The sequence below is a fragment of the Doryrhamphus excisus genome, chromosome 11 (assembly GCF_030265055.1).
Source record: "Doryrhamphus excisus isolate RoL2022-K1 chromosome 11, RoL_Dexc_1.0, whole genome shotgun sequence".
In the NCBI taxonomy this organism is placed as follows: Eukaryota; Metazoa; Chordata; class Actinopteri; order Syngnathiformes; family Syngnathidae; genus Doryrhamphus; species Doryrhamphus excisus.
Genome location: NC_080476.1, coordinates 3011845 through 3031090, shown reverse-complemented (window position 1 = coordinate 3031090; position 19246 = coordinate 3011845). Strand labels below are relative to the sequence as shown.

The window sequence follows — 19246 nt, the reverse complement described above, 5'->3', positions numbered from 1 at the left end:
GCTAGTTGCTAGGAGAATGCAAATGCTCCTTTTAGTGTTTTTACTGCAGTTGGAAGTCCACTTAACTTTATGTACAATGTAGAAAAGACAAGAATACAAGGATTTTACTGAAAGGTGTCATCCCGAGGTTGACCAAAGAACCACAAATGCAACTTATGTTTGTGTAAGTGTGAGTAGTTTTGCTTTGTTTGTGTTTTATTCTATCACATTTATACTCGTACGAAGTTACTTCTAAAAGCTAAAAGAAAACCGTCTAAGTCAGGGGTGGGCAAACTACGGCCCGGGGGCCACATGCGGCCCGCCAACTGTTTGAATACGGCCCAAAGTATTTCATTGAAACTTAATATACAACCTGGCATTATGGTACAACCTTGGTACACCATGGTACAAGTACATATAGCTGATTGCACTACATTTTTACAGATACAATAATTCCAGGTGGACTGTTACGTGTAGAATATATAGTATGCCCCCCCCCCCCCCCCCCCCGTCAATTTTGTTAAGTCAATGCGGCCCGCGAGTCAAAAAGTTTGCCCACCCCTGGTCTAAGTTGTACTTTAGTTGTTCCAGGTGTCCAGCTTTCATCTGTCCACAGTGAAGGTGATGGAGCAGTCCACAGTCTCGGGGCTGCATCCTTCCGCGAATGCAAACAGGAAGTACATCACCTTCCTTACCTTCGCCAGTTCGGCAATCCTCTCGCCAAACTCGTGCGCATCTGCCTCGTAGCACTGGATCTGTGTTTCAGAGGTGTCCCTTGGCGCCCTCCAAAAAACCCCAGCGGGCTCCAGGAGCTGCCGGGTCATCAGGTTGGTGAGGTCCGGGGTCCACAGCTGCGAGGTGGCCACGATGGTGAGGCAGCCTGTCTGGGCCAGACGCACCGTCCAATGGGAGAAGTGTAGGGCCTGCTTGGAGAAGTCCAGGCGGTACACGGCCTCGTTGGGCTGCAGCAGGCGCTCGCCGTCCTGCCTCCTCTGGCCTCGTTGCTGCAGGGACTGAACCCGGAGGCGCATCACCTCCGTCAGCTGGGGGTCCAGGCGGAAGGTCAGCTCCAATTTATTGGCCATGACTTGCAGGACTGGATCGACTTCTCTGTGGTAGATAATGCTCTCCACTCCACGCTCTTTCTTTGTTACACTGGATGGGGTGGGGCCGGACTCCCAACTGTCGAGATGCCTGGCAACAACATCTAATGACATTTGCAAGCCGAGCACAGGGTTTGGCCTCGGGGGAGCTGCCTTTTGTTTGGTTACTCAGCCCTCATTGGAATACATGACACGTACAACGGAATCCAACCTGGATAAGTCAGTGTCAATAAGTCACAATCTGCAGGCCTGGCCGGAAATGTTCTGTATTCTGCAAACTGAGTGGCACAGCCTTACGTCTAGCGAAGGGGCGGTTGCCAACCACAGGGTCGTGGCCCAAACCGGGCCCCAAAAATATTGTCGCAAATGAAAATGTCCTTTATTTTACTTAAAAATATTCATTCATTCATTCATTTTCTACCGCTTTTTCTCACGAGGGTCATGGGGGTGCTGGAGCCTATCCCAGCTGTCTTCTGACAAGAGGCGGGGTACACCCTGGACTGGTCGCTAGCCAATCAAATACATAATTTTATACTGACGTAGGGTTGTGTTCCACTTCTACCCTGTACTCAAACCCAGGTCCTGCTGGGTGAGAGTCAAGAGCGCTAGCCGTTGCGCTAAAAACCCCTCTAAACCTTGCTTTTGTCCTTCTCAGGGCACAAATGGTGGTTACAGCCAGCCTTCCGCTCTGAGTTAAAACCCAGGTCTTGCTGAGTGAGCGTCCAGAGCGCTAGCCGTCAAGCTAAAAACCCCTCTAAACCTTGCTTTTGTCCTTCTCAGGACACAAATGGTGGTTACAGCCAGCCTTCCGCTCTGAGTTAAAACCCAGGTCCTGCTGAGTGAGCGTCCAGAGCGCTAGCCGTCGAGCTAAAAACCCCTCTAAACCTTGCTTTTGTCCATCTCAGGGCACCAATGGTGGTTACAGCCAGCCTTCTGCTCTGAGTTAAAACCCAGGTCCTGCTGAATGAGAGTCAAGAGCGCTAGCCGTCAAGCTAAAAACCCCTCTAAACCTTGCTTTTGTCCATCTCAGGGCACCAATGGTGGTTACAGGCAGACTTCCGCTCTGAATTAAAAACCCAGGTCCTGCTGAATGAGAGTCAAGAGCACTAGCCGTCGAGCTAAAAGCCTGGCTTCTTAAGGTCCAGGGAGGTCTACCTACATACGGTGGCACATCCACACGGGCTGGCATCCGTTGCAGCTGCACGACTCTGTAAACAATGTGAATCATTGAATTTTCTTGCTGAGAATGAAGATTGCCATTCTCTCAGGTGATTCACATGCACGCCACGTTCAGGTTCATGTTGCTGACTCTTTATTGTTATTGTTCTGCGAGTTGTTAAAGAAACTTCCAATGTTTTTCTGCTGTTCTTCATGGAGGTCCTGGAAGGACATACAACTTGATGAAAATGATTAGAAAGACTGAATACTGAGCCTTGCAATCTGGGCAGTAAATGGGGGGGGGGGGGACTTTGACCTGTCTAACTCCAAAACAACAAGAGTACTTTTGTCAGTCGTCGTGCCAACAGTGCTGTGGAAGTCCTTGACTAAAATGGTATTTGTTTGTGAGCTTCTTCACTAACATTTTGAAAAATCGCCTCATTTTTAAATTAGATTACATGTCAGTGTGAATCAAGATTGTACTTTTTCTGGGTGAAAGTAGGCCTGTGTGCACATGAGGAGAAAAACTACATGAACAAAGTTTCTCACTGCGGCAGCAGAAGAAACTTCAGAGCCCAATGAGGATAATGGGGGGGACAAGAACGCAGAAATTCCACCCACATTATGACAACGATTCCACTCGTGCTAATGCACCAAGTCGCTTATGTGCCGTGTGCTAGGAAAAGTTTGTTGTTCATTATTTAGGATTAAAGTTGAAAGGAAGCATGCACCGTACATAAGAAACCCTAAGAAACTTAACCATCTGCGAAGGTCTGAAAGTTTAATTTATATTGAAATGTATATTGTTTCTCGGGTATTGTTTATGTTTTTCAATAAAATAAGATTGGAACATTGGAGGTGTATTCTGTCACGTACTTAAAAAAAATGGGAACTTGCAGGTGGATGATCTGCCAGAAAATTGTACTCAGAGCATCCCTAGAATTATTCAGACGGTTCCACCCATGACATTGTTGTTGTTTTCATCCAAAGATTATGCATGACGTCACCAGTCCCATGAGAACAGTAAACTGTTGTGTCGTCTTTGAGGTATTTTTAGTGTGTTTTTATGATTTATCATCGCTCTAAACTACATACTATTTTATTCAGTCTGAGTAGTTTTACTTCCTTTAGTTTTATTGCACCGTGGTTAACTTCTCAGCAATACCTGACAACTGTTTGAATCTGGCACGAATTATTCGCTATACAAATGAGTTTATTTTAAAGTTACATTCAAGTACGTCACATTTTACACTTGCACTACTTAACTAAGCAGGAAGTAATCCGCATCAAAACAATAACTGCTTACTAAATGGAGGCTCAGTTATATAGTTATACACACACACACACACACACACACAGTTATTACATTTCACCCTGGATTTATGAGTGCTGGAGCCGAGGCCATAAATAAAGGCATCAGCAGACATGAGGGTACACCATCTCGCTCGCTGGCAACCTTGATACGATTTATGCTCTGCTGTTTGTTTATTTGTCTTATCCTTCCTCCGTCTTCTTCAGGTCATTCCCGACTGGAAAGAGCAGGAATGGGATACCGAGAAGCCCGACTCGTACGCCGGCATCTTCCACTTCCGCTTCTGGCGTTTCGGCGAGTGGGTGGATGTGGTGATCGATGACCGGCTACCGACGGTGGACAACCAGCTGGTCTACTGCCACTCCAACGACAGCAACGAGTTCTGGAGCGCTCTTGTGGAGAAGGCTTATGCCAAGTTAGTAACGGTCCATACGTAATGTTGTTTATGCCTATGTCAGTGCTAGTCAACAGGTGGCTTGCGAGCCAAATGAGGCCTTGAAATCACTTCAGAGTGACGCAAGTAGGCATGGCATGGTCACCTAATGTGGAGATTGAGAAGGAGACCGGAGTGGAATCAAGTGGCATCAAGCCTTTGCTCACCACTCAACAACAACAACAACCACCACCATGTCTCAGTTGCCCGGAAACGGACGTTTATGGGAACGTGGGACCTGCCGCTATGAAATAATAAAGTAACATTACCAGGTGACACTAAGTGACCAGTGTGGAATACTACATTTCTTCAATGTCCTTCAATGCGTCTTCTGAATGCCTTATATTCAGATTTTACTTCATTTATGCTTCATTTAGGCAAAAAATATGTAATGCTAAGAGTCCACTGGGCCGGCGACTATGCAATTTGCCGTGGCACCTAGTGTCACCAATAAGGTGCCTAGTGGCGCGCAGTGGCTCAAACTGCCTCCCAACTGGCTCGTGGTGGCCCGTAACGGTGGCAAAAATTGAGTTTGCCGGCAATAAAATTTCAAAATGTTTAAAGTATTTGTCGTGCCGATTGCTTGATGCAAGTGGAACCACCAAGTGGGACCAAATGTCACAAACAATCCACCTGGAATCCACTGGAATGTAATGGCGCGAGCCAAGTTTGCGGCAATGATGCTAGGAGTCCACTGGGCTGGCGCCAGTTGGTGCCACTTCGCGCCAGTTCGCGCCAAAGATGATGTGATTTGTGCGTAGTGGCTCGCTGTGGCGCAGAATAACGGCAACATGCCGAGTGAATATGAATTGGGTGGAATCTGACGCTACAAAGTTTGCTGCGGAGTACAAGCAACGACTGTAGTATATCCAAAATAGGAGTAGAGGGAAGCAATTGAACCAATCTTTCCTATAGGAAATAATGTCAATCCAATTAATCCATTTCAAACTCCCAAAATATCCAATATTAATATTACCATAACCCAGTGCTTCTCAAATAGTGGGGTGGGCCCCCTCAGGGGGACGTGGCAGACCTGCCAAAATGTACACATTTTTTCTACTCAACATTAAGTTTGAACATGCTTGTATGCTACACACCTCTCCATTTTGTTGCGTTTTCCTGGTTTTAGTTTCTAGTCTGTACAGCACAGATAAATAAATAGTATTTCAAATCAAGGAGGGGGGGGGGGGGGTCATGACAGAAAATAATCGAGAACTACTGTCATAACCCCACCCCTCTATTCATGGCATTTAGAGATACGTGACTAGATTCTGGGATTCATTAGGAGGCCATTCATTCACGAGCATTGTGATTGCAGCATCTCTACATCATTCCTGGAAGCGGATAACATCTCGGTACATGCATGGCATGGCCAAGGCATGGACATTTTTGACAGGACTGGCCTCCAACAGAGCTAGAAAAAGGGACTGGGCGGCTGATCCTTCATCCTTCATCATAGAAAAACTACTGGATCATAGTCCATGTGTGTTTTATGTTTTAGATCAGGGGTGCTCACACTTTTTCAGCATGCGAGCTACTTTTAAAATGACCGAGTCAAAATGATCTACCCACTACAAAAATGCAAAACATCTATTTATTTTCAAATGTATTGAGGATTATTTGTACGTACAATGTATGTTGATGTACCTTACATAACCAAATGAGCCAATATTGCAAAACACACATAATTAACTATTAACATTTTTTGTAATTACCTGAGTTTACTTTGATGACTTGCACTGAATTGAACCAGCCAGGGATGCATAGTCCGGACAGTAGCTGCTGATAGCCAGCCTCAAGCACACTTCCAAATGTTTATCAGTCATGGATAATATCCGTATCATAATATCCGTATAATATTCCATATCCGTATGGAAGTGATATGTTTTGCCTTTTTACTTGGTCCAGCTCCTTCACTCATTTTAGTGACCATAAACTTTAGCCAGGGCTTAAAATCTCGCAATTCGCCGACTAGCTTAGCACTTTGCATCGTTGTTTACACATGAGCGGTGACCTAAAGGTCAAAATTCAGTTGTCATTTGATTGGTTGTCCTGTATGTCAATCAAGTAACGGGGATGGCTGATAGGCTGACATCGTAAGTTCTGCTGCACTTAGAGACGTTGTTTGATTTGATTGGTCGCCCGAGGGGCGAATGGCTGCCCTGTATGTCAATCAAGTGACGGCATTGATGCTGGGATGATATTTTTTTAATGTCACGCCGCGATCGACCAGCGATCGACCAGTACCACCTCCGCAATCGACCGGTAGATCGCGATCGACTTAATGAGCACCCCTGTTTTAGATCAACTGTTGCTGTTGCCATATCTTTAAAAGAAGACCAACAGAACACAGTAAAAAAAAAACTGAGAAGAAGATTGGGATGTTTTTTGTTTTTTTTTCTGTTCGAGTGGGACTCGACAGGAGTGAAAATCACTCAATTGTCACCCATTGAGTATGTTTGGAATACTCTGGATTGGCGCATAGACTGTTTAAGGCAAACGATGGTCTCACCAGATACGACTGTTTTTCCCATCCAGTAACAGTAACATCCAATCCAGTAACACCGCACATTTTGGGCGTGGCTGAAGTGATGGGACAAATGACCTCCACTGATCTTCCCTCTTGCCACAGGGTCTATGGCTGCTACGAGGCGTTGGATGGCGGCAACACGGCTGACGCCCTGGTGGACTTCACAGGGGGCGTTTCGGAGCCCGTGGACCTGCTGGAGGGTCAGATGGCCATCGACGAGGTGGCCCGCAACCAGTTGTTTGAAAGAGTCCTCAAAGTCCACAACCGTGATGGCCTTATCAGCTGCTCCATTAGGGTAAGAAAGACGCTAGCGGAGATGGTTGGACAACAAAGAACGGCATGTTCTGACTTCAGTCTGTTGTATTACCTTGGCTCTTTTGTTTTCATTCCCAACCAGTCTTGGGTCAACTGCAGATATCTCGGTTTTATATTCATGAGTTTGCACTCTGCACGGTTTATTCGACAGCAAGCATGATAATAGATGTATATTTTTCATTTATTCTTCAGGGCTCTCATTACTTTTTTTGTGTGTTATTGTAGCTTAAAGTAGGTTTCGGTAGGGTATTAATATTCCAGACCCTATGAAAAGATTCTTGAGGTCCAAGTACAGCATCGAGTATCTGGACTGACTATTAAAAATAACATGATACATGCAGGCGGCACGGTGGTCTAGGGGTTAGCGCACAGACCTCACAGCTAGGAGACCAGGGTTCAATTCCACCCTCGGGCATCTCTGTGTGGAGTTTGCATGTTCTCCCCGTGCATGCGTGGGTTTTCTCCGGATACTCCGGTTTCCTCCCACATTCCAAAAACATGCTAGGTTAATTGGCCACTCCAAATTGTCCATAGGTATGAATGTGAGTGTGAATGGTTGTTTGTCTATATGTGCCCTGTGATTGGCTGGCGACCAGTCTAGGGTGTACCCCGCCTTACGCCTGAAGACAGCTGGGATAGGCTCCAGCACCCCCGCGACCCTCGTGAGGAAAAAGCGGTAGAAAATGAATGAATGAATGATACATGCAAATCTGGAAGTCATTGTCTTCCAATCAAGAAAGTTGATTAAAAAAAAAATGATGTCAATAAAATAGGTGTATAGTACGCATCCCTGAGAGACCCCATGATCACCACTTTAGCTTCCTTTGTCCTTCCCCAGGCAACAACCGTAGAGGACATGGAGGCGCGGCTGGACTGCGGCTTGGTCAAAGGCCACGCCTACGCCGTGACGGACGTTCGAAAGGTGCGGCTGGGCCACGGACTGCTGGCGTTTTTCAAGTCGGAAAAGCTACATATGATCCGCATGAGGAACCCCTGGGGGGAGAAGGAATGGAGCGGCCCCTGGAGTGACAGGTAATCATGTGACTGCCACCTGGTGTCATGAAGGAAGAAGAGCTTACTTTAGCGTTTGACTGCAAATCTGAGCCTGACTCCCTCAAATGTCTGCGTGTGGTAAACAAACATTACACTGACAAATGACTCTCTGCTTCATCCATCCATCCATCCGTCGAGGTGAGGCGGACCACTCGTGTGTCTCCAGTGGCAACAAACAAGGTCGTAATTGTCTTCTATATGCGACCTCGTCTGGTCCCGTGCCAATGGCTTTTATTTGATTTTCAAAATGGGAAAGTGCATCAGTCCCTCGGGCTCCACTCACCGTTACGGCGAGATTGCATTGGAGAAATGAGCAAACGAAACGTCAAGAAAAAGCAAAGCCCCACACGAGCGAATGCCAAGTAGTGGTAACCGTGGTAACCGTGGTACCCGGACCATTCATTCATTCAATTTCTACCACTTATCCTCACGAGGGAGCCTATTGCACCTGGGATACACCCTGGACTGGTGGCCAGCCAATCACAGGGCACATATAGACAAACAACCATTCACACTCACATTCATACCTATGGACAATTTGGAGTCGCCAATTAACCTAGCATGTTTTTTTACCACACATGCACGGGGAGGGGGCTGCACGGCGGTCGAGTGGTTAGCGCGCAGACCTCACAGCTAGGTTCAATTCCACCCTCGGCCATCTCTGTGTGGAGTTTGCATGTTCTCCCCGTGCATGCGTGGGTTTTCTCCGGGTACTCCGGTTTCCTCCCACATTTCAAAAACATGCTAGGTTAATTGGCGACTCCAAATTGTCCATAGGTATGAATGTGAGTGTGAATGGTTGTTTGTCTATATGTGCCCTATGATTGGCTGGCCACCAGTCCAGGGTGTACCCCGCCTCTCGCCCGAAGACAGCTGGGATAGGCTCCAGCAACCCCTGCAACCCTCGTGAGGAAAAGCGATAGAAAATGAATGAATGAATGCACAGGGAGGGCGGCACGGTGGTCTAGGGGTTAGCGCGCAGACCTCACAGCTAGGAGACCAGGGTTCAATCCCACCCTCGGGCATCTCTGTGTGGAGTTTGCATGTTCTCCCCGTGCATGCGTGGGTTTTCTCCGGGTACTCCGGTTTCCTCCCACATTCCAAAAACATGCTAGGTTAATTGGCCACTCCAAATTGTCCATAGGTATGAATGTGAGTGTGAATGGTTGTTTGTCTATATGTGCCCTGTGATTGGCTGGCCACTAGTCCAGGGTGTACCCCGCCTCTCGCCCGAAGACAGCTGGTATAGGCTCCAGCAACCCCCGCGACCCTCGTGAGGAAAAGCGATAGAAAATGAATGAATGAATGCACGGGGAGAACATGCAAACTCCACACAGAGGTGGAATTGGACTCGGGTCTCCTAGCTCCTAGCAAATTTCAACATCTTCCAAGCCACGGTGGAAATTTCTGGATCGTTCTGGAACTTTTATCCACAGTGACAGAACAACGACTATCTCTCCACACACCACACTGGTGCGTTCATGGACACGTGGAAGCAACAAAACCATATTTTAAGCAACACCGCTGCTGCTGCTGTCTTGTCTCCCTGTTGGACGTCCAACTGAGAGCCATACTAGAGAGAAGCGAGAACACCATATAGCTCAAATAGCGTTTTCCCAAGCAATCTGTTAGAGCTGACTGACCCTTTACTGAAACCGTATTACTGGTCTCTCCAAGAGGCCACTCTCTCCTCTGCTCTCCTCTCTGGGCGCCTCCTTCCACCTATTATTTCCTGCATTTTGCCTGCACGGCTCCTCCTCAGGGGGAATAAGTCGCCCGAGATAAAGTTGCTCCCTCGACAGCCTTCCGTCTTTGGATTGTTAGTTACCAGCCTGTCGTGAAACAAACAGGGGTGGTAAAGCAGGATAATGGAGTCTGAATAATTGATGGCAGAGAGAGAAAGATGTTATTAAAGAGAGTTGGCACTCCTCTTCCTCAATCACTCCCTCGCTCTCACGGAATCATCAATGCTTGGTGTGTTAAAAACAAACAAGTGTTACGTTTATCTGGAGGGAGTGTAAGAATTGTATCCATATGCTTCCATGTCTGTTTCTGCACACACTCTGGCCTTGATGGTTAGTGATGACACTACACAACGTTTGCTATGGCGCAATAACATGCTAATAACGTGCTCTTTTGTGGCAGTTCAGAGGAGTGGAACAAGGTGAGCAAGAGCGAGAGAGAAAAGCTTGGCGTCACCGTGCAGGACGACGGCGAGTTCTGGTGAGGAACTCGCTTTCCTTTTACAGGCGACATGTGCTGCTTGCTTCCGCCAGAAGGGGGCGCTGTTATTTGGTTCTCAGTCCAAACATGTTCTAGTATGACGCCCTCTAGGGACTGCAGACATTATAGCGTGGTCTCTAAGGATTGCTATGATATGCTGTGAATTCATTGGCGTCTTCATTGGATTTGTACGTAGTGTTAAAGGATGAAGAGTCTTTGCTGCAGTAAAGACTAAATCCACTAGATCCACAATAAAAGAAGCAACAATTTAACCAACTTTTAGGACGAATTGAAGTTAATGAATAAATAACTGTTTAATGTCGTGATGCAATTTCATGTGACTCAGCCCAAAGTAAGACCACTTTTCAACACATTTTCTTTTCATTTAGTTATTTAAATCATTCATTCATTCATTTTCTGCCGCTTTTTCCTCACGAGGGTCACAGTGGGTGCTGGAGCCTATCCCAGCTGTCTTTTGGCCGCCAGCCAATCACAGGGCACATATAGACAAACAATTCTGAATTCATATGCAATTTAATTTTAATTTCTGCAACTTATAATTTATTCATTATTTGATTTTTTTATTTAATTTAATGTGGTTTATTTAAAATGCATTTTTTATTTTCTATTATTTTATCTTATCTTATATTGACAGACAATTTGATTTTATTTTCTGCAATTTAGTTTATTTATTTAAATTTATTCATCATTTTAATTTAATTATATTTATTTTATTAAATTTTATTATTCATTTCTATATTATATTATTTATTTATTATATTATTTTTATTTAATACAATGTTATATATTATTATTTACTTATTATATTATTCATTTTTATCTTATCTTATATTGGCACACAATTTGAGCAGTTTAGTTTATTTAAATTTATTCATCATTTTTTATGTAATTATATTTACTGTAATTACGTCATATTAATTTATCTTATCTTATATTGACACGCAATTTAATGAGATGTTATTTTCTGCTATGGACTTTGACTTTGATTGAATGTGTTCTTTATTTATGTGACCTCAGCATTGGGTGCTGATTATGCTTCATAGATTTGAGTTGTGCTTAGCAACAAGCCAACAGCAACATTTATGATATAATCAACAGTTGGAGGTTTATGTTTACTTTAATTAATTGGAATATTTCTTCCATGTCGTCTCAAGCAAACGCCACAAGAAACACTTTTAACAAAGACCCTCCTTTGCCCCTGATTTCATCTCCACTAATCATTGATCCCCTTGAAGGTCTTCTTCTTCAAGGTCTTCCCTCCAGTCGGCATCCACTCCCTGCCCACTCTCTCCTCACCTTGTCCCTCCCCCCCACAGGATGACGTTCGATGACTTCTGCCAGTACTTCACTGACCTGATCCTGTGCCGCCTCATCAACACCTCCTACCTGAGCATCCACAAGACCTGGGAGGAGGAGGTGATGAGGGGCTCCTGGGTCCACCGCCAGGACCCACTGCGCAACCGCTCGGGAGGCTGCATCAATCACAAGGCCACCTTCCTGCAGAACCCTCAGGTGAGGCTGCCAAAGGTGTGTGAAAGGCTGAGGTGAACGTTACACCCTTTCTTCCTCTCCGCAGTACGTCTTTGACTTGAAGAAGGCGGAGGACGAGGTGCTGATCTGCTTGCAGCAGAAAGAGAAGAGAGCCACGCCCAAAGAAGGCAAAGGGGAAAATCTCGCCATAGGCTTCGATATTCACAGGGTAAAAAAAACAAAACAAAACAAACAAAAAAACTCTCACAGAAACACGGTCAAAGATTCTCTATATGACAAGATCACTCTGCTGTTCTCAAGAACCCAGTCAAAGATTCTCTATATGACAAGATCACTCTGGTGTCCTTAATTACCCAGTCAAAGATTCTCTATATGACAAGATCACTCTGGTGATTTTAAGAACCCAGTCAAAGATTCTCTATATGACAAGATCACTCAGCTGTTCTTAAGAACCCAGTCAAAGATTCTCTATATGACAAGATCACTCTGCTGTTCTCAAGAACCCAGTCAAAGATTATCTATATGACAAGATCACTCTGGTGTTCTTAATTACCCAGTCAAAGATTCTCTATATGACAAGATCACTCTGGTGATTTTAAGAACCCAGTCAAAGATTCTTTATATGTCAAGATCACTCTGCTGTTCTTAAAAAACCCAGTCAAAGATTCTCTATATGACAAGATCACTCTGGTGATTTTAAGAACCCAGTCAAAGATTCTTTATATGTCAAGATCACTCTGCTGTTCTTAAAAAACCCAGTCAAAGATTCTCTATATGACAAGATCACTGTGCTGATTTGAAGAACCTGCTGCAGAAACACCTGTCAAAGATCCTCTATACAACAGGACCACTTTGCTGCGTTTAAGTACCTACTAAGGACATGTATTCAAAGATCCTCTATACAACAGGACCACTTTGCTGCGTTTAAGTGCCTACTAAGGACATGTAATCAAAGATCCTCTCTACAACAGATGTCTGGTGTGGTGATGGTGTCATCTATTTTCAACATGCATGACGCTACGATGGAATACATCACATATTACAATTCACAATTCCACACGTGTTTGGGAATCCGGGCCCGCGGGCCACTAGTTGCATAGCACTGATTTTTAAACACGTTCACTTGCATTTTCCATGCTAGGTTTACATTGATTCTAAATCCAGTACGAATACAATTCAGATTAAACTTATGGGAAACTGTGGTCTTCTTGGTGGTCCTGCAGGTGGAGATAAACAGGAAGTATCGTATGCACTCGGCCCAGCAGAAGGTGGCGGGCTCCATCTATATCAACTCACGCTGCGTCTTCCTGAGGAAGGAGCTGAAGGAGGGTCGCTACGTCATCATCCCCACCACCTTTGACCCCAGGCAGCAGGGCGACTTCCTGCTCCGTGTCTTCACTGATGTGCCTTCAGACTGCAAGTAAATCTGCTATGACCAGTCCTAAGCCTCTTAGTGATTCCACGCCGGACGTCCGGCGAGACATCCTAGCTTACAGCGACCTCTGCTGGATGCACAACCTCATGTCGTCTTCCTCCGGCAGAGAGCTGACACTGGACGAGCCTCCTCAGACGTGCTGGACGGGGATGTGTGGCTACCCTCAGCTGGTCACTCAGGTCCATGTTCTGAACGCTGAGGGTCTGCAGGGACAGGAGTCCAACGGAGGTAGCCCCCCCCCACACGGGCCTCACGGGCTCACGAGCACATCCTTCCTCACACAGGAGCCGATGGTCACTCATAGTGTCAGCGTCTGTTTCCGCAGCGGTCAACCCGTACGTCATCATCACCTGCGAGGGCGAGAGGGTTCGCTCGCCGGTCCATAAGGACACGCGCTCCCCCAACTTTGACATCAAGGGTCTGTTCTACCGCAAGAAGCCCAAAGAAGGCGTCCACATTGAGGTAGGCCTTCAAACGGTGTCCAAACTGAGGGCCACGACGTTGCTAAGAAGCCACCATCTTCATCAGCGGTTTCTCTTTAAAGCTACGATTCCTCTTGATCTCCTTTTTTGTCTTTCCTCGCCGCCTCTCCCCTTCGCCGTTTCCTGTTTGGAATCAGATCTACAACAAGAACATGCTGGTGGACACCTTCCTGGGCCAGGTGGTCATGTTCAGCGACCCCAACGAGCGTCAGGAGCAGCACACGCTCCACCTGCGGGACAAAGGCAGCCGCCAGGACAACGACCTCCCGGGCACGCTCACTGTGCGTCTCATCACCTCCACCACGCTCACCAACATCTGACGCCATGGAACGTTCACGCGCACGCCCCGTTCGTCTTCTTCGTCTGATTTCCTTTAAATGGACTTTTGTAAATGGCCTTTTAGTCGGCATCTTTATTCGCTGTTGCTGCCGCAGGTGTTGTTATTCCGTTTGTTATTCCAGTTGCACACAGCATCCCAAAAAGGCCAAAACGGAACAGCTTTTTCTTTCTTTTCTTAGGGTGCGTTCACACGTGGCGGTTTTGGTTTGCTTAAAGCGGTCTCTGGTGCGTTCGCTCTGCTGCTCAACGCCATCGTCGGAACTACGGTGTGCCTTTGGTGCAAGCGCTCTTGACAAATATATTTTAGGAGCTTTTTGTCATATCTTAACTGCTAAAAATATCAGAATATGATTTTTTTTTTTTTAAAGAGTGGTGTGGTTCATTTAGTTTCCACATTGCTGCTTTAGTCATGTGACCAAAGGCTGTGCGGCAAAGAGCATGAGCACTTCATTTCATCACTCAAACCAAGATGGAGTCTGGAGGTTATTTTTTGTCATTCATTCATTCGTTTTCCACCGCTTATCCTCACGAGGGTTGCGGGGGTGCTGGAGCCTATCCCAGCTGTCTTCGGGTGAGAGGCGGGGTACACCCTGGACTGGTGGCCAGCCAATCACAGCGCACATATAGACAAACAACCAGTTATTTTTTTATTGTACTATATTGACCAGTGTAGATTTCACCAAAAGCTTCTAAAATGTACTTGTAGAGAGCACAAATGGGGCACACACACGGATGAAACACAAACAGAAAATCAAAGAGTGAGTAATAAAAGTGAAACCTTAAAAGTCAGTTTAAAGAGGTGAGTCTTCTTACTTTATGCCTATGTTCTAATGCCTTTGGTCACATGACTCCAAATGGCACCAAATGCACACCAAGTCTGTTTTTTTTTTATTTGTGGTTCAGACCAGAGTACCGCATCACATGACATGCACACGTGATGCATGTGCAGACTCTTTTGCACTCCCATGCATGTGCCAACGTTTCCAAGGGCTATGCATTGCCTTAAGGCTGCGTCTGTCTTGCGTGGAGGTCATTGTCCATCGGTTGTTTGGATCGACGCTTCCCGCCATCTTGGTCCTCCTCGGTCTACTTACAAAGCGTTCTCTATCCGTCCTGGGCGAGCATGTGCCATCATCTCAAGCTTCTTCTTCTCGTGGACGCGAGCCAACGTGTCAAAACCTCGCCTTCCGTCTTCCTCGCACCCCCCCCCCCCCCCCCCCCCTCCGCCTCCCCCAGGATGCTTCTCCACCGGTGGCTATGGACGACACCTGACAACCGCATGGCTTCAAAAAGACCTTTTGCCTGTGTCGTAGCTTAGCGGCCGGTGTTTGTGCCCCCCCCCCCCAACATCACCCTAAACAAGTGCTTTACGGGACCAAAGACCAGCCAGCCGAGCCCGCTTTCTGTGTCCTTTCAGACTGGCCCGGCCCCAGCCTAACGACAGAGCCCCCCCCCCCTCCCCGTGCCACATGATCTTCTTAATGGCAACACCACTGCCTGACACTTAAGTCTCTGGACCCCCCCCTGAGACGCAGCAGCCGTGCTTCTGCTGTTAGCACATAGCAGGCCCCTGAACGCTAGCGTTTGTGTGTACTTGTTTCTTCTTCTCTGTTTGGGCGAATGTACGTCTGGTTTTCATCCTTCTACTCAAAGTGATGAGGGAGGGAAAGGTGTGCAACATGTAGGCAGAGCACCCTTTATTGGCAAGGCACACCTTGCACTTGATTTTATTTCCTTAGTGGCAGAGGAGACAACCTTCCCAAACTAGCAGTGCCATGTTGGGTCCTGGTTTCACTTCTTTTTGCATGGATGTTTGCGTATCGGACAATTACCTTTGTGGGGAATTATGGCTTATTTCTTCTGGTCGGGATGGGCATTGGTACCCCTCTATGCCGGGGTGGCTTTCTAATAATTGATCGGAACCGGGACGACCTTCCCCATTCTCATTTTGATTCCGAGTTTTGATTTCCAGTCTGCCAACCGCAAGGAACAGCTTAACTGTATTTTTAAAAAAGTGTAGGTGCGTGACCAACGCCATTAAGTTCCCGTCTTTGACCCAAAAGTGGGTCACCGATTTGTTTTCAGTGGTGGTAACTAGGGTGTCACAAAAGTAACAAACCCAACACTGAGGCAGCAAGCATACGTAGTATGCTAGTACTAATACGGTAGCTCATATCCATCTAACATTAGCCTGTGTACTTTTCATAGACAAATCTTTTACACGCAGGTTGGCGAATGCAACACATCGACAACAGCATATGGTTATGGTTGGAGTTATTTGAGCATACAAGTTACATTGGAATATCAATTGCAATACATTTGATCACTTCCTGTATTCCACATGTACTCTTTGCTGGTTTAAAATGCATAGGCAAATGCTACGGTCATGTAATAATGTGGTAAATAGTAGTCAAAAGTTCTTGTCAGCATAATATTCATATTCAGACATTTCACCCAAAGAGAACTCTGGTTAACGCCCGTGCGACCTTTTATGACCTGCCTCTTAAAAGCTTCATCGGCATCGAGAATCGTGAGGAACCGCAATCGAAATGAGGAATCAGAATTGGAATTGGAACAGTTAGCTCACTTTATATTTTGTTCTTCAGATTGAAAACATCATTTGGCTTTTCTTCACAGCATTGGCTAACCTAGCATGATGTTGCTGTTAAAATGTTAGCACTTTAGCATCACGTAGCTATGCTAACGTTTATGTCCTCCCGTGCTACTCCTTGATAATGTTACGTGACTATTTGTGATATGCGGCAACTATGAATTATTGAATAATAAGTTCCAGCATATAAGGCCCGGACCGAAAAGCTCATTAGCATTAAAGCTAATGAGTTCCGGGTAGTGCTTACTTCAAGCACGTTTAGCATCAATGCTAACACACTTCATGCGGCATATTGAGGCGTAAATGATTAAAAATACGATCATTTGAGATGTTTAACAATCATCCAATTGGTGTTTGAATGGATAATGGTGTCCTTGGGAGCCGTGCCATAGTGGAGGTCTTCCGAGATGTCCGTCATCACGTTCTTCTTCACATTCTTCCCACAGTCAGAGGCCTATGAAGCAACAGCACCTCTGCTGGTTGCAGCCCAGTATTGCACTCCATTCTGCCCCCATGCCTCAAGATGTGCCTCATCAATAATTCATAATCAATGCCTCATTTTTAAGACGAAGATCATAGAGCTTTGCAAAACTGCGATGAAACGTGCGATTATTCTTGTTTTTCATATTATTTCAAATCCTTATCGATACTTTTTGTGAGCACATACGTCATCTTCGTTTTCCTTTTGTTTGCACCTGATCATATCGGCCAGGAATCATTGGTGCCAACAGTTTGTGAAATATAGCATAATATAATATAATATAATATAATATAATATAATATATAATGTAATGCATTCTTGCTTCAGATTATTGGTGCCAAAAAAAGTCCCATCATGCAGCCCACCAAATAAATAGCAATAATGCTAAACATATCCGTAGAAAATGAGTCAAGACGGCTGAGTGACTTGACTCTACTGTGCCGTCTTCACGTGGATTATTTGCTTTATTCATCAGACTGACGACGCATGTGCCATTTTTCTATACTTACAAAACCTTATTATTATTTATTGATTGACCTCAGGGGTGTCCTTTTTTGTTGATGTATATTTTTGTGTATGCTTTTATTCGTTTGTACGGATGTCGTACATACACAAACCTTATACAATACAATTGTCATCTCATCTGATGAGAATCATGAGCATGAATTTAGTATTTAACATTACAGCTTTATTGCCATGAAAATACAACTTTAGCTTTGGAATCATTTCAGTGCTGGTTATGGCCCGGTTAACTATTTTTTTTGGTCTCGCTAAACTACCGATTTTTATGCAATGACAATGTAATAATAACATTTTATTCATTTTCTTGATGCAATCACCACTTTAATTCCGTAATAACGCAACTTTCCCCCACTGATTACAATTACAGCCTTATTGCCGTGAATTTACAACTTTGTCAAATTGACTTTTTTACTGCTAAATTATAACCTTTTTCCCGCATACATGCACCGTTATTCTTGTGAAATTATTTGTTTTTTTGGTCATAAAAAGATAATGTGAATTATTCGTGTAAAATTATGTTTTCTCATGAAACTTGGTCTTTATTTTGGTCAAAATATAACTTTTGAGGCTATACAATGAAAAATTATGCTAAATGATTAAGTTTTCCCAACCTAATTCTCACTAAATTGGCCTGATGTTAGATGCTCTTATCATGAAACGTCATTTTTGTAATATGACTTATTTTCCACAACGTTCTCATGAAACTACTAAATTATTATTATTATTATTATATGTAAAATTACAACTTTCCTCATTAAATCCAGACATCATTTTTGCAACTTTTTAAAATTCTATCTTTAGTCCTGTGACTTCAAGATGCTGAACTAGAACATTTTTTTCCTAAAATGTCAACGTTCTTAGCACTTTAGGGATGTTCATCTTTTTTGTCGAAAACCGATATGCCAATATTGTCCAACTCTCTATTTCCGATACCGATATGATCCGATGCCGATACGTGTAACATGACGTATCTCCTGTGGGGGAATGAACACACATGTGTTGGACACAGCATTCTTTTAATCGGTTTTCATGATCGGGAAAAAAATCGATAATTATCGACATCCTTAGACTGAATGCTTTTTTTCTTTCTCTGCTAAATGACTATTTCATATTACTGTGCTACTCTTATAATATGTCACACTAAAATATTATTATCGTTATTATTTAGCAACAGTACGCTACTACTAATCTTTTGTTAATGTTTACGATATTTGAATGCTGTAAAAGTGTTTATCCCAATCCCAAAGGTACAATCTTATTAATGGCTGGTATATTGACAACAGCACTTTGGTCCTTTTTGTATTGTTTTTAATACCCCCCCCCCCCCCCCCCCCCCATTAGGGATCCACACTAGTGTTTTCTGCCATAGTGCGTCTTGGGGCTTTGACTGTAATGTGGAAACACTGCAACCACTGTCTGGACCTTTTACTGTTGACTGTTTTTTCTGCATTCAAATGCTTTGTTTTGTTTTGTACGAGTCCAAAAAAAAAAAAAAAAAAAAAAAAAGCCAGTACATGTAGCAAAACGGCTTCTAATCCACCGCTAAGAATTGCAGGAAAAAAAAGCACACATATTTTTGGGGTTGTGAAAAGCTATCGCTACTTTGATAAACATGTAAACGGTGCCGCACTCTTGCATGCGTCCAAACAATATTTGTAATTAGTTTTTTCTATTTGGTACGTGTATATAAGTAGCAGCGATGCAGCCTGCGCTGACGTTGCTCACTTCCTCTGGTGGTCGTTCATAGGAACTGCAGCG

At 44.6% G+C, this 19246-nt stretch overlaps 2 protein-coding genes across 3 annotated transcripts in view; one reads left to right on the top strand and one right to left on the bottom strand.

Moving 5' to 3' along the window:
- capn5b (calpain 5b) overlaps positions 1–19013 on the top strand; it is a 47735-nt gene extending 28722 nt beyond the window's left edge. Inside the window, exons 4-13 of one of the 2 annotated variants that reach the window (XM_058086586.1) lie at positions 3759–3967; positions 6618–6810; positions 7669–7862; positions 10029–10106; positions 11444–11639; positions 11704–11826; positions 12842–13038; positions 13160–13281; positions 13379–13515; positions 13673–19013. In XM_058086586.1, coding sequence (XP_057942569.1) covers positions 3759–3967; positions 6618–6810; positions 7669–7862; positions 10029–10106; positions 11444–11639; positions 11704–11826; positions 12842–13038; positions 13160–13281; positions 13379–13515; positions 13673–13855 — 1632 coding nt within the window. In that variant the 3' untranslated portion in view covers positions 13856–19013. Of the gene's footprint in view, positions 1–3758; positions 3968–6617; positions 6811–7668; positions 7863–10028; positions 10107–11443; positions 11640–11703; positions 11827–12841; positions 13039–13159; positions 13282–13363; positions 13516–13672 lie in introns of both variants that reach the window. The other variant, XM_058086585.1, reaches the window with a different exon arrangement.
- ompb (olfactory marker protein b) lies at positions 582–1119 on the bottom strand. The gene has a single exon (XM_058086605.1). The coding sequence runs from the start codon at positions 1062–1064 to the stop codon at positions 582–584; it is 483 nt and encodes a 160-aa protein (XP_057942588.1). The 5' UTR covers positions 1065–1119.
- Positions 19014–19246: the final 233 nt, after the last annotated feature.

Excerpts from the sequence above, each read along its gene's own strand:
- ompb (XM_058086605.1), bottom strand. The coding sequence starts at position 1,064 with ATGGCCAATAAATTGGAGCTGACCTTCCGCCTGGACCCCCAGCTGACG.